General features: G+C 36.1%; 1 protein-coding gene across 1 annotated transcript in view; it reads right to left on the bottom strand.

Annotated features, from left to right (window-relative positions):
• Positions 1-26089, bottom strand: part of RhoGEF3 (Rho guanine nucleotide exchange factor 3) — a 666916-nt gene that overhangs the window by 49596 nt on the left and 591231 nt on the right. The window contains exon 9 of the mRNA XM_067792017.1: positions 8754-8826. Within this exon, the coding sequence (XP_067648118.1) occupies positions 8754-8826 (73 nt within the window). The remainder of the gene's footprint in view (positions 1-8753; positions 8827-26089) is intronic.

The raw sequence follows: 26089 nt of genomic DNA, 5'->3' as shown, positions 1-26089 counted from the left end.
GATGAAATGTGGTTTCCATTTAAATTTCTTTGAAGAACGTCCTACCTCAAAACCAGGAACGTCGTATCTCAACATAAATATAATAGATTTTAAGCTGAGTATGTATCGAACTTTGAAAAGAGTGATACAGATGTTTTGTCAAACTAATTTTGCGATTGGTCGTTTTCAAAATGGCAGCAGAGATCATGCGATATTCCACTCAGCCGTTGCTATCATCCAACTAATAATATGTAAAAATCATCTCTGAGTTAAAGTGTCACTAAAACACTTTCAAGATAAAACTTCAGAGTTGAGAGATTATTGTTATAGGGAAAACTAAAATAGAACCTCTGCAGCGGACTAGTGGGCTTAGAATATACTCACGGCAGGTAAAAGGCGACCAAAATACTCAAATGATTATAGGGGTTGTGTAGTACAACTCTTTCAAGGGGTTGCCAGCGCTATTTATAGCTTCTCCAAGCCATTTGTTAACCTCACCTACACGTGATGAATCTTTATGCATTAGCGTCCGAGCCTCTGGCGACCACAAGTTTCTTATGGAACCAGGGGGTGGGAGGAAATCCCTCCAATGTGATGATATTAAATCGTGATGGTCCGACTTGTACGTTAATGGTGCTTGTTACCGGAACGTACCGGATCTAAATCCGGCAAAGGACCATAAACATAGATAACATTCCCCAAAACCTTCGTGGAGTGTCTTTATCGCTACAACAACAACAACAGGCTTATTATCAGTATAAGCTATTTACTAGAAGAGACTTTCGAGCAAACTATAATTAAATGTATGCCAAATATTTACACGGCAAGATTGATCTTCTGTTTATTTTATCTATCTTTTAATTTACAACGAAGCCATAACCAATGTATTTTGGTTTACGCAAGGTGATTGTATTACTGTAGACTGATTCAGTAGGCAGAAAATTTGTATACCCAGCTGTACTTGTACACAGGGAATTATAACTTTGATTGGATAATGGTTGGTTATACAGGTATAAAGGAATCGAGATAGATATAGATTTCCATATATCAAAATCATCAATATCGAAAAAAAAAATTTGATTGAGCCATGTCCGTTCGTCCGTCTGTCCGTTAACAGGATAATTTGAGTAAATATTGAGATATCTTCACCAAATTTGGTACACGAGCTTATCTGGACCCAGAAGCGAAATCGGCGCCCACTTTTTATATGCATATATAACATTTTGTAAAACACAAAAAACCTGATTATTTAGTAAATAATGCACCGAGAATGTTGAAATTTGACGTGTGGACTGATATTGAGACTTTTGATAAAAGTTTGAAATCAATTTTACAAATATTATTAATCATAAATCAAAAATCGGTAAACCTATCGTAACAAAATTCGGCAGAGAGGTTGCCTTTACTATAAGGAATGCTTTGAAGAAAAATTAACGAAATCGGTTAAGAATCACGCCCACTTTTATATAAAAGATTTTTAAAAGGGTCGTGGACGAATAAAATAAGCTATGTCTTTGCAAAAAAGTGCTTTATATCAATGGTATTTCATTTCCCAAGTGGATTTATAACAATAAATAGGAAAAACTTCAAATTTAAAAAAATGGGCGTGGCACCGTCCCTTTTATGACTAAGCAATTTTGTATGTTTCGGGAGCCATAACTCGAAGAAAAATTAGTTCAGAATAGAACCATATGTGTATGTATTATTGCGCAGCCTTCTAACACTATTAAGCACACAAAACAAAGAACAACAGCATTTCAAGTGTACAGCTGGGTATATAATGTTCGGCTTCACCCGAACTTAGGTTTCCTTTTTATAAATTTTTTAATCCTAAATTTCTTCATCGGAAAATATTGTTTGTATTTTTAGAACACTCCTCATGGCATTGAACCGATGAAGAAAGTTGTTGATTCGAGTACTACTTTAATAGCAAACAGTTGAGTTCTGTCATGTTGGTGTTGATATGTTGGAAACACATGTTCCCAAAGCAGACGACCAAAGGCATTATCTGTGTTAAATTTAGAAGTTTGTGAGAAAATATTTGATAAAAGGAGGCATGGCTAAACTCGCACGTGAGCACGTGTGCATGTGGCATCTATTTATTAGATGTTTACTTCGTTATTTTGTTTAGAGGTCAAGGGCCGCATGAATAGTGTTAAAAGCTTGATATATCTTTGATTTTTGTTTGCTTAGTTGTGATTTGATAGCTTACTTATATGTGAGTATTAATAGCTTCCGTCAGCAGATTGCAAGATCATGTCATCTTTGATTCAATCAATAACTTGCTTAGAAAAGGCGTAGGGATAGGGATAGAAATAGGGAAAGAGAAAGGGATAGGAATGAGAATAGTAATAGGGGAAGAGATAGAAATTAGGGGAAAAACGGGATAGAGGTAAGGATTGGGATAGAGGTATAGGGGAAAAAGGGATAGAGGTAAGGATTGGGATAAAGATACGGACAGGGATAGCCATATGGATAGGAATAGGAGTGGGATAGGTATGTATATCGATAGAGCGGTGGGAGTTTCTAAAGTTAATGGAGCTCTAGCGCAAATAATGTCCAACATCGTCGGCCCTGACGGGTAGCCAACTATTATCCAACTTAACTAGCTATGTAATATTATATGCAGCAGCAATATTGTGCGGATGTAAAATGAACCAACAAAAAGATCCACCAGCAGCATACCGTATTACTGCTAGACGAAAAGCAAGTACTTATCGGACGGTGCCCGACGACGCGATCCTTGTTTTATCTCAGAAAATCCAAGTAGACCTACTGTCTAGGGAAATTACCGATCCGTATGACATTAGAATTGGCCAACCATCTAAGGCGCCAAGAAAGGCGTAAGGAAACAATAGTTAGGTGACAAGAACTGTGGGAAAATCAAGAAAAAGGAGGCTTGATCTTCATGTTAGTACGGAATATAGCGGAATGGCACGAACGGACGCACGGTGAATTAAACTACCATCTCACGCAGTAATTGAGTGGGCACGGCGGTTTCGAGAAATATCTACATGAACGTAGGCGAGACGCGGGCACTTTCTTTCCACAGTGTCCCACCGAATAGGAAAACGCAGAACACGTAATGTTTCATTGCGCGCAGAGTTTTTGGAGAGGCGTCTTCCATTAGAAATAAAGTTTTCCCCTTATTTGCAGAGGCATACATTATTGAACTGCTGTGAGCAAAATGACGGTCGTAGTGATGGCACGATTGATGCTAAATCGCCTTCCCTTCCGTAACGTTCTGTCTAACAGCGGTACCTGGGGTGTGGATAAATTAACAGGATTAGTCTGGCTTCATTGGGCCGCCTGAGGGCTGTCCGCTGCCACAACGTACAAGAAAAAAAGGATATCCATAGGATAGATATATGGATATGGAACGCTCTGTAATTATTTTAAAATTATCTTCACCCTCATTTGGGTAATTAATGAACTCACTCGTACGTAATCATTATGCTATTTACATGCGCATATTCATGCAAGTAATTATACAATAAAATCAATAATTTACATAAATAAATTATTGACACAGTTTAATTCTTCATCTAGTCAAATAATCTAATTTTCTCAACTAATTTCTTCATTCTCAATGCATTTGCATAAACATTCACACAACAAGTTACGGTCATTAAGTTTTGCTGTTAAATAAATAGAACCAGACATGTAGGAATTCAAAGAATAAGTAAATACGTGAACTTATCACACACTGCAATTATGTAATTTGGGGCACAGCGGCAACATGTTGTTGGTTGACTTTTACAAGTTTTAGCAAATAAAATATGTAAGTGGCAGTTGAAGCAACAATAATAACTGTATGAGCATATTCATACATATGCAATGATAAAATAAACTAGTTGAGAGTTAGATTTATTTAATACGAAAAAAAAAAATTGGCTTATATTTTTATACTCAGCTGAGCAGAGCTCACAGAGTATATGAACTTTGTTCGCATAACGGTAATCCGTAACGGCATAAACTAATCGAGATAGATATAGACTTCTACATATCAAAATGATCTGGGCGAAAAAAGAAATTCATTTAGCCATGTCCGTCCGTCCGTCCGTCTGTAAACACGATAACTTGAGTAAATTTTGAGGTATCTTGATGAAATTTGGTATGTAGGTTCCTGGGCGCTCATCTCAGATCGCTATTTAAAATGAACGAAATCGGACTACAACCACGCCCACTTTTTCGATATCGAAAATTGCGAAAAACGGAAAAAGTGCGATAATTTATTACCAATGACGGATAAAGCGAAGAAACTTACTTGGCGGTTGAAGTCGCTCCCAGTTTTTATACACAGTCGACCATCTGTCCTTCCGCTCAGCCGTTGACACGATAACTTGCGCAAAACACGATATATCTTAACTAAACTTAGTCACGTACTTATCTGAAGTCACTTTATCTTGTTATAAAATATGGCCGGAATCCGACTATGACCACGCCCACTTTTCCGATATCGAAAATTACGAAAAATTAAAAAAATGCCATAATTCTGTACCAGATACGAAAAAAGAGATGAAATATGGTAATTGGATTGGTTTTTTGACGCAAAATATAACTTTAGAAAAAACTTTGTAAAATAGGTGTGACACCTACCATATTAAGTAGAAGAAAATGAAAAAGTTCTGCAGGGCGAAATCAAAAGGCCTTGGAATCTTGGCAGGAATACTGTTCGTGGTATGACATATATAAATAAATTAGCGGTACCCGACAGAAGATGTTCTAGAGTCACCCCTGGTCCACCCTTATTGCGATATACCGAAAAGGCGTCCACCTATAGAGCTAAGGCCCACTACGTTTTAAATAATCATTAACACCTTTCATTTGATTCACATGTCATACAAACACATTCCAGGGTTACCCTAGGTTCATTTTGCTATATGGTGATTTTCCCTTATTTTGTCTCCAAAGCGCTCAGCTGAGTATGTAATGCTCGATTACACCCGAACTTAGCTTCCCTTACTTGTTTTAGAATAATCTATGACATCCGTCTACTTGGGAAGAATTTCAGAATAAATTGCATAAGTTAGCACTTGCCTTTGCGGTTTTTTAGCAACCCTCCTTCGTTTCCTGATGTACGAAAAACATGCATTTGATCTCATCAATCTTCAATTTTCTCTGCTGCTGTTGTTGTTGTAGTGATAAAGACACTCCCCGATGGTTTTGGGGACGTTAACGATTTTGAGAGTCTTTTGACGAATATAGATCCGTTAAAAAGTACGAGCGTAAGTACCAAGTGCTCGTGAATATCGATGTGTAATTGTGTAATCATACAGTTATGCGTCTAGGAAACTAATGTCTTTGAACTGGCTAAAGCACATTAATAACACTTCGACAACAAAATGATAACTTTTTGAAAAAATATCGATATAATTTTGATGAATATTCGCTTACTTTTCCATAACGAACTGATAAATTATTGATAGCAACTGGATAACTTTTCGATAGCAAAGCGATAACTTGTCGATAGCAAATAAGTATGCTACCAATCGGATTTATATCGATAGTAAATTGATAATATTTTTATAACAAGTCGATAGTTTTATCGTAACAAATCGATAGCGGTTTGATAACATATCGATACATTTTCGATAAATAATCGATTAATTTTCGAAAACTTTCCACTAACAAGCCTATAACTCGTCAATAAAAATCAATAACTCCACGATAACCTGTTATCAACTTTATAATACTTCCATAACAAATCGATAATACGTCTATACCTCGTTGATAAGGCACCTAAAATCAAACTTTCTTTGCCTTGATTTGGCTTCTGTTGTCGCATGTATCAACTCTACTACGTACATGGGTAGAAAAAAGTTGCAATAGTCCGCCCCCAAATTGGAAGCTTATGTTGAGAGAGTCTCGGAAAATTTTGTTTACAATTTTTTTACCCTTGCAAATACAGCTGAAACTGTTTTTTTGTTGTAACTTTGCCATTTTATAATTGATATACAAATTTTATGTGTCATAACTTTTTTAGTGAGAATTTCTATAATTCCTTCCAATATCCTTTTGAGCGCGGAAGTCGTTGTCTTATAGTTTTGTATGTTAATCCTCTTTGGTAGCACCGTAAAATATGATTTTCCTTTCACGAAACTATGAAAAAACAAGCACGTGAAAACGACTGCAGAGATCAAAAGGACATTAAAATGAATTTTAGCGATTTTTAAGGCAGAAATAATGACACATCAATTTTAAAAGAGGAATGTCGAATAAACAACTTAAAAAATGTGGTTTTTCCGCGTTCTTCTCAAAATAAGCTTTACATTTTGGGGAGGGCATTTGCAACTTTTTTATTTCGTATGGTATAAAGTACATTGTTTCAACATTGCGCTACACTATGGCGACTATATTATGCTATTCCCCATATAGCATATCACTTTCTTTACGTTTACGCTCTGAATTACCTCATACCGTGAGCAAAGAAATTTACAAATCAAAAATCACCAAGAGCGGACTTTCCGGTTGTTCAAAGGATTACCCATAAACTATGACCTTGAGATTTGTTGAGTCTCTAATATCAAAACCAAGAAAAATATTATAAATTCCTTTCTAAAAAATTCCTCTACCTTATAATAAATCATAATCTTTGAAATAAATCATAGATTCTGCTATTATGAGGACTAAGTTATTTGAGCAACATACTTCTTATTCTATGACTGCGTTACAGATTGATTAATTTCACAAGAAATTTATTATCATCTCCGGTCAAGTTTTATTTCATGGAAAATCAACTCATTTATATGAGTAGTTTTGGGGTGTTATTTCTATACCTTTCATGAAAATTAAATAGTATATTAAGTTTGTCACGAATCTTAAAATTGTAAATCCTTAAAGGAGAAGTGATAGACCCATCAATAAGTATACCGAAATGATAAGGATGAAGAGCTGATGGCAAACTAGTACCTTAATTTTAAAATATCCTGATGAAATTTCGCCAGCGGCTATATTTGCAGCTCCGATTACACAGACCGGACCACTATAGCATATATCCCCTATACAACCGATTTTTCAGAGAAGAGGACTTTTTGTCATATCTGTCTCAATTCATCAGAAAGAAGCTTCAAATTTCACCAAATGCTTACATATACCTACGGCACATATTGTTGTCTGAAAAAATTATAGAGATCGGTTGCGTATGTGGTATGTATCCCACGCAACTGATGGTTCATATAGGAAGATTTTCATAATTTCTGCCCCATTTTTGTCATATCTTCCGTATATAGCACATACTGTTGTCTAAAAATATCGGTCGTATATAAAACATATATCCCATACAGCCGATTGTTCAGATAAAAGATACATAGTCATAGCCACATATATCATGCATACAACAAGAAACGTGAAACTTTGTGCAAGAAACTATAACTTATTTGATATATCGAAAATGTCGCTTATATACATCTGGTATCTATATATTAAATAAAGTCAATTATTTGGATATTACGAATGGGATGGGTTTATTGCTCAGCTTCAATCACGAAAGGTTTGAAGTCTTACCGACTTACTCTTACACCCAAAAATACTGCGTGCGACGTTCGATCAGGATCTAAATTTCGGCGAGCATGCAACCGCAATTGTATCTAAATTCCAGGGCCGTAATAAAATCCTCAAATCTCTTGCCATATGCACTTGGGGTAAATACAATGAAATGCTCATTACCACTTACAAAGCAATGGGCCGGCCGTGTGCATGCTACACCGATATAGTCGCCAAACATAAAGTTTACTCACTGAAAGAAAATGCAGGCCTGCCAAAACACTGCCCTCAGAACCGCTATGGGCTGTATTCTTATGTCCCCAGAACATCACCTACACAATGAGGCGAGAATACTCTCCATTAGGGAGAGAAACAAAATACTAAACAAACAGTTTCTGTTGAATACCTAGAAACATGGGTATCCCAACAGACATCTGATTGATGAAGCTATACCGCCCAGGGGCTTAAGGGGTCATCTCCGTAAGCATTATGAGGAAATACGGCACCTGTGAACACAGCCGTATGAAGCAAAAAAGCACAAGCAGATCCTCAGTGATATCCACAAACAGGCGTCGGACTTCTATGCTAGGAATTGCCCATCGAACCCAGTTCTTAAAGAAAAATACACAGAACTCGCAGAATAGGAATAAATTCTCACGCGCCTCACTCTAGCTCAACTTCGATCTGGATACTGTAACATACTGGATGGTGCGCAGCACTGCTGCAACGACAACAACAAAGGTATGAAGTCTTCGGCTGTATTGTTCCTGCCCTTACTTCCTGATATTTGAATAGCTGCTTAAGTAGGATTATTTTTTTCGTACGTCTCTTTCAAAACTCTTGAAGAGGTTGTTCAGTTAACATACGCTGCTATAAATATTTCTTCGAATTGCAAATATTGCTTACATTTCTTACGTTATTGGCAATGAGGATTTAAAAAATAAATTCACTATCAGCAGACATGCAGTTAAGTCTATACCATTAATACATACAAAAATATTTACTAAGGTATGTTATTATAGAAACGTGAAACCGCTTCTCCCAGAAATTCGTTGCGTTTATGAATTTCATAATTGCTTAACTTAACGCATGAATAGTTTCCACATTTATGTGTAGTACATGCAAGAATGCGGGAACTTTGCTTTGTAGATACAAAGGAAATGATTTTTTAAAACCCAGACATAACTACACATATGAATTAAAATTTAGCTAATTAACTTAGTAACAACATATTTTGGCAGACAGATAGTGGATATGAAATGTAATGTATAAATTAATTTAAAACTTACCAAATTTGTTGAATAACTGCTTTTCACATCATCAAATTGTGGTAAGGCATTGGGATTTGTGGCTTTGGGTGAACTGAAAGTAGCCAGGAAAATTGGTTGAAATTAACGAAAAGTTAGAAGAAGATAAAAAAGAATGGTTACGAAGGTACATGAAAACATTTTGTACAAACATTCAAGGAAAACATTTAAATTGTATTTTTAGACAGGTTTGTATTTACACTTCCATATTCATATTTCGGTTTAATATTTAAAAGACATTAATATATACATATAAAGGACATATGATGCATTTATAAGTTGGTTACCAAAATTTACACGGGTTTACAAAAAGAGTGAAAAAGCTGTAAAAATATTGTAACGAATTTACTGCAATTCCTCTTATTTGCAATCTTCTGCTAACGTTCGTATCGCTAAACTGTTGAATAAATAACTCCAATATTGAATAATGGAAAAATTGCCCTTATTAAAGTACTTCACAATAACACTTATACTTTGCAACTAGCTTGCTTAATAACAAAACTGACTGATAGCTTAAATGAAACTGATCTATTGCCCGACAGATAGCGTGCTTAATTGAAACTGCTTACTGCGCCTCTACCGTTGGTGCTTTTATACTCTGTGATTTCCTCGTTGCATCTTCTAGGCGCTTCCAGAATTTACTTAGTTACTGCCATATAATTATAACTACAGATGCACGTGTATAGCTTCTCAGATGCGCGTTTATTTGTGAGCGACACTTCCACAATTGCAATTTCATACTTTTGGGAGCATCTCATATAAGATATCTGCATGTGTGTGCATCTCTTCTCCGCTGCGTGTACGTACATATGTGTAGACATAATGATTGAATTATTGATGTGCGTACAAATCACTGTTTAGAATCGGATTAGAGATGGCAATACCCCTTAGTTTTGCTAATATTCGTAATAATATGTAAAGGTGTACGAGCTTAAAGTTTGTATGTACTTGCAAGGACGTCGGGCGTAGCATAACTTGATTAAGGTTCAGTTAGTCTTACTTATGACTATCAATAGAAAACCGTTTAACTTAAAATTTTTTTAATTATTTTATTTTTTAATGCGAATGTTTATCTTTTTTTAATTTTCAGCATTCTATTCGTCGTTTAAAAATAGATATTAGATTTGACCATTGTGAATTCATACATGCGACAGCAGTGGTGTAATGGCAGCGTGTTCCGCCTACCACAACGAAAATCCTGTGTTCATGGCAAAGCAACATACAAATTTTAGAAACAAGTTTTTTCAATTCAAAGAACGTTTTTCTAAGCGGGGTCAAGTGTATTTCTGCCATGAAAAGCTTCTCAGTGAAAACTCATCTGAATTGCAGATGCCGTTCAAAGCTGGCATAGAACATTTAGGTCCCTTCCAGCCAATTTGTAGGAACAATTAAAAAGGAGAACGATGCAAATTTATTTATTTGAATTAGTCTACGAACATGAAAAATATTCTTACAGACTATGAGTAAATAAAATTCAGCAAATTAATAGATTATATTAAATTTAGAGTATAAAGAAAATATGATTTCGAGACCGAAAAAACAATATCGATAGAATTAGAGATTATATTGAATTCATTAACAGCCCTTGACAAAGGGGCGTTCCGAAGATAGTTTGTCTTAAAGTTTTCGCAATAAAAAATATTTGAAAATCGCAGTGTCCTTTGCGGGGCATTAAGATAAATGCGCTCCAGAAGGTAAGTACAGTCAACAGTTCCTTGTATAATACCAAAAACAAAAGTTAACGAGAGGACAGACCTTCTTTTTTCTTAAGATTTAAGATTTCTTAACAATGATTGAGACCTGTAGGAGGGAACTGGTGACGTGAAGCAAAGGCAAAGCAAAGCGTATTTAAGAAACACTTTTTGAACACGTTCTATCCTTTCTATCGTAAATTGATGAAATGGACGCCAGATAAAGGCTGCATACTCCAGATAGGGACGTAGAAAAGTGGTGTAAAGCAACTTTAATGTATAAGGATTTGAGAACTCAGAACTATTTCTTCTAAGAAAACCTAGCATAGCATATTACTTCGATACTATAAAATCAATGTGGCTGTTGAAAGAGAGCTTGGCATCAAAAATAACACCAAGATTCTTTATTTCACTGGATATCTGCAAAGTATGAGCTGAAACACTGTAAGATGATGCTAAAATATTATTAGATTTTGAAAAATAAATATGAAAACATTTGCTGATATTAAGCGAAAGGTGCAACTTCAGGCACCACAAGTATAAATTATTAAGGTGTAATTGAATTTTAGCCACGTCAATTAGATTCGTAACTCTCGAAAATATATTCAAGTCATCGACATATAGCAAAAAGTAAATGAACTTAAAGCATGAGGAAATATCATTTATAAACAACACAAAGAGCAATAGACCAAGAATGCTACCCTGTGGGACACCCGATGTCGCAACATACGAATAAGAGGAGGCATTATCAAGCATAACCACGCATGGTCTATGACGTAAGTACGACTTAAGCCAATTCAAAAATCCAGAATGAAAGCCAAGACATTCAAGCTTCGCAATCAGAATCCTATGAGACACTTTGTCAAAGGCTTTCGAAAAATCCGTGTAGACACAATCCACCTGACATCTGCTAGAAAAAGCCGATAGACAATACTCACTAAACACTGCCAAATTTGAAACAGTAGAGCGCCCCCGAATAAAACCATGCTGGTTTGGAACAATTAAACTTTTGACTGAAAAATACATTTTGTCCTTAATCATACATTCTAGTAGCTTTGAAACAGTAAATAGTTTGGAAATTGGTCTATAATTGCTTACATTGTTTTTGCTACCACTTTTAAAAACCGGGGTTATGGATGCCAATTTCCAAGCCGCCGTGGGACAAACCCGCTTAGAAAAAATTTCTTTTAATTGAAAAAACTTATTTCTAAAATTTTGATGTTCCTTTGCCCGGGAGTGAACCCGGGATATTCGGTGTGGTAGGCGGAGCACGCTATCATCACACAACGGCGGCCACCAGTGAAGCATAACTTAAGAATATAAGCATGCGCTACCAATTTTATGATCTTATAATAGTTTGAATTATAGCTTTTTAAATCTGCTACTAAAATTGTCTTCTCCAGCATAAATCTGCTACTAAAATTGTCTTCTCTAGCATGAGTTTAAGGAAACCTCATTATAGCAAGTTGTTTTGTCTGATGGCTCGTTTGGTTTCGAAACTTTCGGAGAGGCCATTCCCAACTCTAATGGAGCTGATACTGTAGCTCAACGTCTTGTGGTAGAGCCTTTAAAATTTTGCAGGGTATTTAAATTCAGGCAAAAGTTGTCGAAAGCTTCTTTGAAGTTAAGAAAAGGCATCCACCAATTCGTGGTGGTTCTTCTCAAACATACGAATTTTCTCAGTCTAATGCCCAACTGTTGAAGACCGATGAGTTGTCGACCTTGAACTTCCGTGCATCGCATAATACACTGAATGTAAAGCCGCTTTTGTTTACTGACTCGTATGGATTACGGTCCCTGAAATTTGTTGATGTATTCTTATTTATGCGCATTTGGCTATGTCACACAACAAAAGATATCATTCATCGGCGCAAGACAGACAAAACAATCAACAGATCATACATACGAATTAAATTTATGTTATCAAATAAAAGTACTGCATGGATGAGTATTTCTTTTTCTTTGGTAGAGGGTGAGCTCAAAGTAGATTTTTTATAAAGAAATTAATTTTTGTGGGGTGTGTAAAACATGTTTTTAAAGAGTAATGCAAAACCAAAGGTTTGAGCATTTATCAAAACATTTATTTAACTAACATATTTCATATTCAAAAGGAATATAGGAAGTGCGAGAGAGTGGGAAATTTGTGTCCACTTTGTGGTTGATTATAACCATTTATCATGATATAAAACCTCATATGGGAAAAGTTTTGAGTGGAACAGCTGTTATATGTATTTTTCGTCATTTCAGCAATTAAGGGTGGATTTTTGTATATCTTTTTTCGGAATTTCTTTGCACTCAAATTTTTGGACATGTGAGACCGCTATCAAACATCTGGCAATTTTATGTTAAAGATTTTTTTGTTATAAGTCAAATCAGATTTTGCCGTCACATTTTTACATTTTCAATTATTTGTGATTTGGGTGGTAATAGTGAAACTGTAAACTCACCCAAGTCAGTATTTATTTAAGTATCTTAGGTATGTATTGTATGTATGTGAGCATGAGCTGAAAATTAAATGATGTGACAATTTAAGCGTTTATTTCCTTTACATATCTAAGTGCATTCACTGTAAAGTAGTGACTCATCCTAATCTGGGGCTTTGAATTAACTGCGAAATATGCACCTATGTATGTATGTGATATACATATGGGGTATTCCATCCCATTTCGACCAATTTTGAACCCGACCCCTTTAGAATTGGCTGAAAGTTTTTCTTCATTTTCTAGCTTACGAAAGACGTTTTTCAGAAGTTTTTCAAATTTTTTCATCCAACTCAAAAAAAGTTATGAATTTAAAAAAAAAACACCGTTTTTGTTTTCAAAATGCTATAACTTTTTCAAAAATTGACCGTTTGGGATCTTTTTTTTTTTAAATTTGTTTTTAAATGTACTTTTCGGAAAAAATTCAAAAAAATATTTAAAGTTTTTTTTTTTTTGTAATTTTTCAGTTTTTCGAGATTTTTCGAATTTCGCCCTCTTTTTCTCATAAAAAACTTCAATCAATTCTGCAATCATCCCCACTAATCCCGGAGTGGGCCGAGAATTTTTTTTTTTATTTAATTGAAAAGAAAAAACTTTAAATTTTTTTGTATTTTTTCCGAAAAGTACATTTAAAAACATATTAAAAAAAAAAAAATGATCCCAAACGGTCAATTTTTGAAAAAGTTATAGCATTTTGAAAAAAACACCGTTTTCCAACTCAAAATAAGTTTTAAATATTTTGAAAACAAACGGTGTTTTTTTCAAAATGCTATAACTTTTTCACAAATTTACCGTTTGCAATTATTTTTTTTTAAATATGTTTTTAAATGTGCTTTTCGGAAAAAATACAAAAAAAAAAATTTAAATTTAATTAATTAAATTTTTTTTTCTTCAATAAAATAAAAAAAAAAATTCTCGGCCCACTCCGGGATTAGTGGGGATGATTGCAGAATTGATTGAAGTTTTTTATGAGAAAAAAAGGGCGAAATTCAAAAAATCTCGAAAAGCTGAAAAATTACAAAAAAACTTTAAAAAATTTTTTGAATTTTTTCCGAAAAGTACATTTAAAAACAAATTTGAGAAAAAAAGATCCCAAACCGTCAATTTTTGAAAACAAAAACGGTGTTTTTTTAAAAATTCATAACTATTTTTGAGTTGGATGAAAAAGTTTGAAAAACTTCTGAAAAACGTCTTTCGTAAGCTAGAAAAAGAAGAAAAACTTTCAGCCAATTCTATAGGGGTAAAATTGGTCGAAATGGGATGGAATACCTCATATGTATGTACACATGTATGACATATCTACAATATATTCATATGCAAATGATTTTACGTTTTCATTTACATTTTTATACTATTGATTCGGCTTTCACTATTAGCGCCGAGGGCACGTTTCACTTTTAATGCATTTCAAAAATGTTTGCATACTAAATGAACTAAATCAGCTGTTTAAATAAAAAAAAGTTTAAATATATGCGCAACGAAATGCTTTTCAGCTTTTGAATGAAAGTTTGTAACTAAACTTTTAAACGCAAAAAGTGAAAAGAGATGATGAATAATTAGGTATTATAATTAAGGTAATGAATGGCATGGAGAAAAATAGATGACACCTGATCAGCATCGAAAGAGATATCCATAAATATAACAACAACTTACAGTTTTATAAAGGGAGGTTTCAGGAGAAAGTCAGCCTTGGTGCGGAGATAATTTTTCCTATAAAACTCGAGACAGTGTGGATACTAATGTTGTAAAATCCTTCAACTGACCAAAATAAATAAATAAATAAATAAAATAAATGCAAGGCGCGATAACCTCCGAAGAGATTTTAAGCCGAGCTTCTTTTCCAATTTGGCGGGACGGGACTTTTTTATGTCGGCTCCAAACGGCTTTTACAAGGCAGAATAGTTTTTACTGAGAAGCTTTTCATGGCGGAAAAATACTCGGAGTGTTTGCCAGCTTAGAAAGACTTTCTTCCAATTGAAAAAACTTGTGTATGTTTGTTTAATGGTGTGTTCAGTTTATACTTATTTTTAAGAATTCATGAGCTTAACACCGGCTTGTAATAATTGAATTTCAATTATTATGTTTTTCTAAGAGAAACTGAAAAGAAAGAAACATTTACTGGCGTATTGGGATGGACCCATTTCGAAAACTTGTTTCTAAAATTTGGATGTTGGTTTTCCTGGGCGTGCACCCAGGATCTGCGGTGTGGTAGGCGGAGTACGCTTTTAAAATAGGTATCCGTGGATAAGACAATAACTTACAGACAGTTTGACAAAAGCAATTAAACTCTAATTTACAAATGAACCAAAATGAGAACCGTTTAAAAGATGGGCCAAAAAGCTTGTTGTTGATGTTGATGGTCCTTTGCCGGATATATATCCGATACTTTACGGTAACAAGCAACATTAAGATATAAGCCCAGCTATTCCGTGAACGATTCGATTTAATAAGACCACATTGAACTATTAAGTAACTTGGAGTCGCCAGAGTCTCAGCTACTAAAGAAACAGGATTCGCCACGGTTCGGTGAGGTCGATAATTGGGTTGGAGAAGCTAAAAATTGTGCTGGCATCTTTTGAAAGGATTGCGCTACACAACCCCTCGAATGAATTAGATATTTTAGACGCATCTTACGTCAGGTATAGCTGACACCGGTATATTCTAAACCCGTTAACCAGATGGGTAATCTTTGCCGCTACAATAACAACAACCGACCAAAAAGCAAACACGATTTCTCCCTGAATAAAGAAGTAGTCATGATTGATTTTGTTTTTAAAATTGGTTGTTGATAAAAAAAAATAAGAGGGGATCTATCGGGCATATTGTGCGAAGGACGTAAGCCCAAAGTGGGCCACCTCATTAGAACTTATAAGTGTGACTTCGACTTAAGATAAATAGATCGAATGGCACCATATTTTTAGAGTCTTTAAAGCAGTGACATAAAAATATGCTGCTTGGATGCGGTTATGGTTGCATACCCCTTTTCTAAAAAGGTGCTCAGCTTCTCTCTCAATGAATGAAAAATGTATTTTTTGCTGTACGAAATCACAGACTGTGTCTAGAGAGGATGGGATGGCCCATGGAGTATTCCAGAGGAGGGTTCTCCGGTAGATTAAAAATCCCTCCCGCGATGTTAAAGGATTTTGGGCGAAGGGGAATGCGAAAAGATGGGTTCAGAAGATTGATCTTTCTTGGTGCTCCCGATTATCGTCAGCTAACGCGAAGTAGGAATAATTAGCTTAACATGATAGGCAGCGGCCAAAATTTCATAGGCGGTTAAGCACCGTAGAATGCGCCGAAGACAATCTCTTGAAGAAGAAGAAGATATTCACATAAGGCAGGAAGCAATGCTTCAGTGATTCTCTGTTTGAGCGCAATAGCTTTTAGAGATACTACCAAAATGCTAGCAAATCCGCAACACTTAGCTTTGCTTTGAATCAGTGGAACGCTTTGTAAAGCACCAAGTCTGGGACGAATATCCTGCTGAATATATATATGCTCATAGAACATTTTGGGTAGATTCCGATTAATAAATTCAAATCAAAATTCAAATGCATAGCCCAAATGTGGGCAAAAAACTTATAGCTTAACCCCAATTATATAGGTGCCCACTCATGCCATCGCAGCAGGAGTAGAGCGGGAGCTTATCTAGAGTTTTTGAATAGGTATCAAAGTAGCGGTTCCGATTTGTGTTAGAAAAAGTAAACGGTTCATAACATTTAGGATTCCGGGTTCGATTTTATTCTATATTCTAGGTCTACTATAAGTGTGGTTTCAAGATATTTTAACTTAGAAATGGACAAATGAATCTGGCTTACTTCAGTTTTATATGTCACAAAGGTGCATTCCCAACCGGAACATCGCCCAACTGGACAGCTTTGTTCGCGCTATCAAACATTTGGCATACCAAATCGATTCTTTGGGAGAAGTACAGACTATGCTGGGAATCGTTTGACGACACTCCGTTTGTGAACTTAAGCGAATGTGCAGGACCAAACGACTCGAGTACTTGTGACGCACACCTGGTAAAATGAACTGTAGCACAAAGTCTATGGCTTGCGGTATTCCTGTATCGATCTTTGCAAAGGCTGAATCCTACAGAGGCGAGCAGGGTATTTCAGAGTCGTGGGACATGCAGTTAGACTTTTCAAGACCATCTTATTCGGCTTGGTTTTTACTTAGAATATGACTGAAATAATCAATCTCCTTTGTAGCACCTGCGATCTTCCAATAGGTGAAGCACCTGCTTCATAATCACATTCCCCATTCATTTATACAAGTCACTCGAATGTTATTTACTTTAAAAATTCGCAACAGCTTTAACGATCCTATTCAGTAGCTGAAAGTTCTATACCATCTCCACTCAAAACTTACCGCCTTTGCAAAGTGTAAGCTCTATACAACCAACTCGTTGTCGATGCTCTTTTAACTTTTTTTACTGCTTTCGCTGCGTCCGTTGTAAGGTGCTGTGGTACTCGTATATTTGCAATTGTGTTGGTAGTTGTTGACCTCTGGCTGACCATGGCAGAGCAACAGCTGACTTGGGAATCGCGCAGCTGCATTTGAATACGTCTGGAATAGGGGCACAACGAAGAGTTAAAGTTGTTCCAATGATTGTTTTAATATAATTTTAATAGCACAGAGAACACTTTTAAATGGGTGAGGTTAACTTGTTTGTACTCTTTATTTTCTTTCTTCGTTTTTTTGCGAATTTAATTTCATTTTATTCTGCATAAATTTTTTTGCATTTTATTCACTTTTTGCCTTGGCATTCAAGCACTTGCACATTAAAACTGAGTAAAGTTTTGAGCTCTGAGCGCTACATTGAAATTTTTGTTGTAGCAAGATGAGACTGTTGACGGTTTGGTTGTATGTAACTTCCGTTCACTTTTGAGCATAAATATGAGTAAGTAGATATTTGTAACTGCTTCAACGACTAATTAGAGACTTGGAACTATTTTTTAACACATTAAAGAATTGCAGAGCTTTATGAAAAAATATTTTTTTCATTTCAATTTCACTCGCTCTTTAACTGTGATTCTTTTCCAATTGTAAATACACAAAATACGTTACGGTTTAAATTTTATATGAATGAATGAAGTGAATGAACGCATCATGCGTACAACCGGACCGGTGTTTGTAGTGTAACTGACTCACGTACAACTCAGCCCAAAAACTAAAGGCAAATTTCAGTTTCTTTTTGAACCTGATTCGTTGAGGCCTATTGTATTGTTTTGAAATGAGGCATTGCCGCCACCACCACCATCACCACTACTATAAAACCCAAAAGGCAGCAGGCAGTCAGCCAAACAACAAACAACAGCACCAGAAATGCAACAAAAGTATAGTTGAAAGAACATAATGTAGCCGTGCTGACGATCGGTCCTCTGTCATTCTATTTCGCAGTAGACAACAGCTGCAACCGTATATATGTACATAGCTTGTGAGGGTATCGAGCTAACTTATTTTCGTACTTGACTGAGAATTTCGGAACGCATGACTATGTTGATAGCAGGGTGTTCCCATCTTGCATTGAATCTTTTTTCGTACGATTGTGTAGTACCCCAACTAACAGCAGAACAAAAACGCTCAAAGATTCAATTTGATTTGCAGCATTGTCCATTATTTGCGACTCATTCTTTTCTCAAATTCTTCTTGAACTTTAATTTTCAACTTGAGTATTGTTTGAGAAACATTTGAAAAGTACGTTCTGATTCTATTTCGTTCATGAAACAATATACTATAAAAGCGTGCAATTACTGGCATATGCTGATGACATTGATATCATCGGCCTAAACACCCGCGCTGTTAGCTCTGCTTACTCCAACTGGAAAAAGAAGCGGTAAAGATGGGTTTGATGGTGAATGAGGACAAAACGAAGTAACTGCTGTCATCGAGCAAAGAGTCAGCGCATATGCGCCTTGGCAACCACGCTACTGTTGGCAGTCATAATTTCGAAATAGTAAAAGACTTCGTTTATTTGGGAAACAGCATCAACACTAGCAACAGCATCAGCACTGAAATCCAGCGAAGAATCAATCTTGCCAATAAACGCTACTTTGGACTAGGTAGGCAATTGAAAAGTAAAGTCCTCTCTCGGCGAACGAAAATCATACTCTACAAGTCACTTATCGTACCCGTCCTGCTATATGGGTCAGAAGCATGGACCATGACAACAGCAGATGAAGCGGCTTTGGGAGTGTTCGAGCGAAAAGTTCTTCGAAAGATTTATGGACCTCTACGCGTTGGCGATGGCGAGTACCGAAGAAGATTTAATGATCAGCTGTACGAGCTATACGCAGACATCAACATAGTCCAGCGAATTAAAAGGCAGCGGCTGCGCTGGCTAGGCCATGTTATGCGAATGAAAGATGATGCTCCGGCCAAGAAAGTGTTTCTATCGGAAGCCGCCTATGGAAGCAGAGGTAGAGGGCGGCCCCACTCCGTTGGAAAGATCAGGTGGAAAACGATTTAAACTCCCTTTATGGGACCGATTGGCGCCGGTTGGTGGAGCGAAGGAGCGACAGGCGCGCCATGTTGGACGGCCATAACCGTTTAGACGGTTAAGCGCCAACTAAGTAAGTAAGTGAGATTCTATTTCGTTCATGTCACCTATGAAATGGGTGTGAAATTAGAAAAGTTCTCAGCTTGAAAAGAATCGAACTGCATATGATGAACGCTATCACGGAAGATTAACTAATGAACTAATATTTGATAAGTATTTGAAAATAAGGCAAGTACTCAAAAGTATCTCAAATTGAGATGGAATAAAAACGGTGATTGGGAAGTCGCAATATCTGACAGAAGGGTTACAATAAAGCTATTTGGACTAATAATGTGGTTTCATAAGACCTGCAGCATAATGATAACAGACAACTTAAGCTAATAATATGTCAGGTTGTGTCAGAAGCAAGTTCTCGGGAAGCGAATATTTGCAGCGTAGTCTTAGTATGAAGATCCAAGATAGTAAAGCTCAGAGTACCTCGCTAATGTGAGCACAGATTGTACTAAACAAGGAGCTAAATAGGAACGACAGATTTAAGAAAGCTGCTTACTGTCTTAAGATGCATTGAAAGACGTTAAGAGGAAATTGTCCGCCGAAGTTTAGAAACGGATGTCTCCAAACTCAACAGCTTCCGTATGCGTATTGTGACGAATATTAGTAACACTAAGTGATACTCACATCTCTAAGCCGATACTAAGCAGTGACTTGTATGCACATCAACAAATCAATCATTATGTCTACTCATATGTCCATACAAGCAGCGGAGAGTAACGCACAAACACATGCATATATCTGAGATACTCCCGAAAGTATGCACTCATTTGTGCAAGTGTCGCTCACATACACACGCGCATATGAGAGACTATAGGCGTGCATCTGTAGTTATAACTGATAAATAAGTAGTAGATTCTAGAAATAGAAACGCCTAGAAGTATTCAAGCGACACAGCACAGTGTATAAAAGAGCGGCAGCTGAGTAATCAGAATGAGTTTGATTTAAGCACGCTATCTGTCGAGAAGTAGTAGTATTGTGAAGTACTTCAATAAAGGCTATTTTGCATTATTGAATAGTGGAGTTATTTATTCAACAGTTTAGAGATCCGAACGTCAGCAGAAGATTTGCGGAATTGCAGTAAATTCGTTATAGTATTATACATCTGATTGATATTATAGGCAAACGGGATGCAGCTCGGTCTATAAAAAGTCTTCGGGGTGACTGCTATAAACTGGCCGTTAACGGGCACAATAGCTGTATAACATCGAGAGGAGCGGCATTGGTACTAAGTCAGAGCATTTATGCTTTGCATGCTATATCTTTGAAGAACAAGACAGGAGTATTCGGATTGCAGTCCACAGGGGTTTTTTGTAAAAGAGTTATTATTTAAAGTTCAGACTGGTCTTAACTGGAATTATGTCCTTGCAAGTAATTCTGTAAAGGTTTCGACAAGCAAATGAGGAAATCAAAACGAAGCGCGTTCGAAGGTCTACCCATAAAGAGTATTGACTGTTAAGCAACACTTATGGCGCCCAGAATCCTACCATATATTCTCCAGAATGTAGACCCTATTCCTAAATATTGTCAAGATCCCAGAGATAAGTAAAAAGGTGTGATGGAGTACAAAAATTGCAATGATTCAAGGGATTTTTAAGTGCTGAGCACTACCGTGATCAAAGAGAGTTGTAAAATGATTTTCAGAATTTCTTTACTTTTCAACCTAATGATCTAATATATTCTATGTAAGATCGTTATACCGGTGCGCGCAGATGGCATCTGGAATTTTTTAAGAGGTTAGAAAACCGATAACTTCTAATTTATTAGTGGGTTTTTTGCTGTTTCCAATTAAAGACTTTGAAGGTATCAAGGCGGTTCACTCAGCTTGGTAAATGGAGTTTCCGTACTTGCAACGGGCACAACAGCGGGCAACACCTACTGCGAACCCTCTACGGAAATAATTTTTATGGAGTTTTGTTAACGTTAAAACAACTACTGACATACATACATTAGTATAAATGTTAGTTAAAGGAAGTTAAGAGCACTTAAGCTAGCCCACCTTTTCAGCCCAATCAAAAATCGAGACCGTGCTAAATGCACAATGTTTAATGCTAAATTAATACGGGTTAATTAAATTAATTAATTAAATTTATTAATTTAATTAAATTTATTAATTAATTAACCCGTATTGAATTATCATTAAATATTGTGCAATTTAGTATATTCTCGTTCTTTGATTAACTTAATATTTTTTTAAAAACATTACACTTTTTTTTTTTTTTAAATATTAAGTTAATCAAAGAACGAGAATGTACTAAATTGCACAATTTTTAATGATAATTCAATACGTGTTAATTAATTAATAAATTTAATTAATACATTTAATTAACCCTTATTAATTTAGCATTAAATATTGTGCATTTAGTACGGTTTCGTTCTTTGATTTTGCTGAAAAGGTCGGGCTAGCTTAAGAGACCTAAGAAGTTGTACTCATACGAGCAGGCCCTTGCCGAACATGTGTCTGGTATTGCGCTGACGTAACTAAAATTTTTTTTTCTAAAACTGGGTCACACCTCGGTAGCGGTTTTACAAGCCCTTCGAGTGTATTTCATAAGCTTCTCAGCCAAAAAATGTATCTTCCTTAGCAAACGCCGTTTAAAGCTGGCATAAAGTATGTAGATCCGCCAATCCGCACCCAAATATAGGTCTATTGTGAATCACAAATGCGCAGCAGGCTAGAATTTGGATATATCTAATTATAATCTCATCCTACATTGAAGCCATGTATTGATAGGAATCCGAACTCCGTTATTTTGAAATATTGTGGACTTTTGGACACACCTTAATGCATGCACATGGGTAAATATATAGGAACGTGAGTTTGGAGGTATTTATGATTTACTTATGAGTGAAAATATATGATACCCTGCTGTTACGATGGAGGCACCCCAATTTTGTTGCCGTCTTTGAGTGATCTGAAAGTGAGAGGCACGAAACGAAGTTAAAAAGTAATTAAAGAATAAACTACAGGGAAAATAAATACTTGATTGTTGAGCAAACCATAATTGTGGGAAGGGCATGAAAAAGTAACGAAAAACAAGAATAGCGATAAATAAAAAAAGGGGAGAGGTGAGGCGTAAATTATAATAATTTATGAATTTTTAATTAATAATAATTTGTAATAGCCCAAACAACGCATTTCTCTTTCCCAGTCAGCTCCTTAACTGATATTAGTCAAGGAAGGAAGACTAATTTACTGTATTTTAATTCATATCTTATTATAGCGTGTCTCTATCGACCGAAATATAACACCAACGAAGAACGAATTTCGACCGTAATGCCTGAGGAAGCTCACGTATGGCTGAAATGATGTAGGCATGTATCTAAAGGCCATAAAACCTTAAAGAGCATATACAGTGAAATGTCCACTGGGCGGACGCTAACCGTCAGCCAACTTTTGTCCGACGAAGAGAGATGTCTGGTCGACGAAATTTACGGCTTTACTACAATCATGTAAACTTTTATATTGGCAATCATGCGGTTGTTGGGGCGTTAATCTCGCATAGCACAACAACTAGAAGTGTGTTAGGGTATAAATAAGCACTTGCAAGAATCATAACACAATCATTTTACGGCCCCGTTTATACGGGCATATATGATAACGAAAAGGCTGATGAACTGGGAAATGAGGCAATTGCTGCACATGATCAACTAGACAGTTTTAAAACCATGCGAAGTGTTGCAAGGTGTTAAAGATCACGTCAAATAAAGTTTTAGGTCTAGAAGCCGCTAGTGGGATGGCCTCTAGGTAGCTTCTAGTATTTTGCAAAAGGAAATGGTTTTTGAGGTGGTTGTTCAGTTTAGTCGTCGAATAAGCTTCTGGTAACTCCAAAGAAACATTCATTTTATGCGAAGTCCTTAAAGTCCTACTAGTTCAGTCTAACCTAACTTCAAGCAATCTTGTAGCTTTACTTTCGCGACCGTCCAAAAGAGGTTCTTGATTGATTGGTTATAAAAACCGATAAGAGGGTCCGCCAAAATTGTGCGCGTTCGGCCAAGAGAGTGTTCGCCTAACGGAAGGCAATTTGTTCAGAAAATTTTACCTTTAACTTGCCGCATGAAAAACTGCACAGGCAAAGAGGGAGTCTACTTAATAAAGTGTCCGTTAGGATGGGTTTCTTTCTAAATGCATTCTAAGTCCACATACAAATGTGGCGTGATCCGCCTACCAAACCGGGTTCAAAGAAACATCAAAAATTTGCAATTAGAAACAAGTTTTTCTAATCGGGATCACCCCTCAGAAGTGTTTGGCAAACACTCCGAGGGTATTTCTGTCATGAAAAGCTTCTCAGTGAAAACTCATCTAACTTCCAGATGCCGTTCGGAGTCGGCGTAAAAACATCTAGGTCCCGTCCCGCCAATATGTGTAGGAAAAATTGAAAGGAACACGACGTAAAGTGGAGGAAAAGTTCGGCCTTAAATATCTTCGAAGATTATGCGCCTTGCTTTTATGTAATTAAATATTAAAATCGTGTTTCCTTCTTTATGCCTTTTGGTAATTTTACTTTAATTGTGTTATATTGTATTTTATTTAATTAGTTTGACTTTTATTTAAATTCTAAATGCTCACTCCGATTAATTAGTACATATGTAGGCACATATAAGTACATCCATCTACAAATGTTTTGGCTTAGTCCTTGGAGACAGATGATAGCAGCTGCTGTTGAACAACTTGTTTGCTTGTTAATCTGTTGCATTCTTTGTTTGGATATTCTTATTTTATTTACTTTGCGTTACATTTACAGCTGCCGTATGCTGTAAGTAACGAAACAGGACTCTTAAGGACGTCGGATTAGTTTGTTTCATGGTAAAAATGTTTTAAATTTATATATATATAATTTTATATATATAGCGGCAAGAACATACTATATTGGAAATCTTAAGTACATGCTTCCTTTTATAAGCAAGATAATAAATTAAATTTATCCTCTATCTAATCATTAGTTCAAAGTATCGCACCTAGATATATGTATATAGAATTACTAAAGTGTCAGGCGAAATTGGTTCTGTCCGAAATTGGCTTGCCTATATTTTAAAAGTGATCCTCGCTTCCCCTCTCCACTCTCTAACTCGTTAACTGTTAGTTTATTTTCCTTCTTATTCTTGTTCACTCTAAATCCCATTTATCTTTCTTCGCCCCGAAGCCATTCGCACTCCAACTATCGCTTCCACTTTCACTCCCACTCTCACTCCTACCCCCACTAACACTCACCTTAATTTCCTCTATGCCAAATATGGATAACGTGCTTCATCTGATTCGCTTTCTCTTCGTCACCAATTCCCACGCCTATATCTCATATTTTTTCTTCTCGTTTTCAGCCTATTGTTTTTGTATACTTCTCCCTTTCCTTCTCGCTCTTCTTCTTAAAAACCTCTTATTAAAACTCTCCTTAACACATCCTATTTACACATATTGTGAAAAATAATAATGGTATCAGATCTTGGCAAAAAAGGTACCCCTGTATCGATCTTAAAGCAAATTGCATCCTTAATTGGATTTTTGGAAGAGGTCTACTTCCCGGAATGAATTATTTCTCAAATATTAACTTGCACCCCTGAATTTCAAGAATATCGCATTACCAAAAGCAGCTATGGAGGTCCATACCCTGTGCAAAATTTTAAGCAAATTGCATGGTCCACTTTTCAGAATAAAAGTGTCTCAAATATTAACTTGGCCAAAGAGGTGCCCCTGTACCGAGTTTCAAGCAAATCGCCCCAACAAATTTTTTTAATGAGGTCGGTCCCTAGTCCTCTTTCCCGAAAGAAAGTTTTCCTAAATAATAAGCTAGTCAAGGATATACCCCTGTACCAAATTTCAAGTACGTCGCACAATCAATGATTTTTTTAGAACAAGTCGCGTCCTGGTTACTTCCGGGAAAGGTAACAAAGAAAACGGACGAAATTATGTGTCTAAAGCATGCTTAAACCTCGTGGAACACACAAACACAATTTCATTAAAATTGGTCCTGTCGCTTAGGAGGAGTTCGGTCACAAACACATACAGAAGAAATATATGTATTATAACTTGCGTAAAGGGGCTTTAAATACAGAAACGACGTTGGGAAAGTATACTTTTAGGCTAGAACTGGCTTTTATACTAAAATAAAATATTAAAAGCATTGTACAGTACCTTGCATACCTATATTTCAACTAAATTTAACTTTTAGTGCACCTGATTTAATCTAAATTTTAATTTTCCAGTATCCGGGGATGAAATTCTGGAGCAAAGAAATCAGAAACCATTTTACAATCTCAAAAAGTTAAATAGCAATGAGTTATACGAGTTCCAATTTACATATATCCTGCAGATTTGTTTACTATCTCATATACGCATTGAAGCCTCTCTACGTGTTGATTGTTGCACTCACGTACACATCCGTGTCACAAATCCTTAAAATATTTATGCGCCATATGTGTATATTTCAATTGATACTCACACACATTTATATGAAGAACATATCTTTGTAGGTATTCCTGTAGCTACACTGCAAAATATACTGTAAGTACAAGGTCATGCAAAGAACTCTTATTGGCGCTGACCGGCACTCTGGAAATATCCATTATCTGGGTTCCGGTACATAGGGGAATCGA

Source organism: Eurosta solidaginis, chromosome 5 (genome assembly GCF_040869045.1).
Source record: "Eurosta solidaginis isolate ZX-2024a chromosome 5, ASM4086904v1, whole genome shotgun sequence".
Taxonomy (NCBI): Eukaryota; Metazoa; Arthropoda; class Insecta; order Diptera; family Tephritidae; genus Eurosta; species Eurosta solidaginis.
Note: the sequence above shows the minus strand (reverse complement) of the source record. Positions and strands in the feature narration are given on the sequence as shown.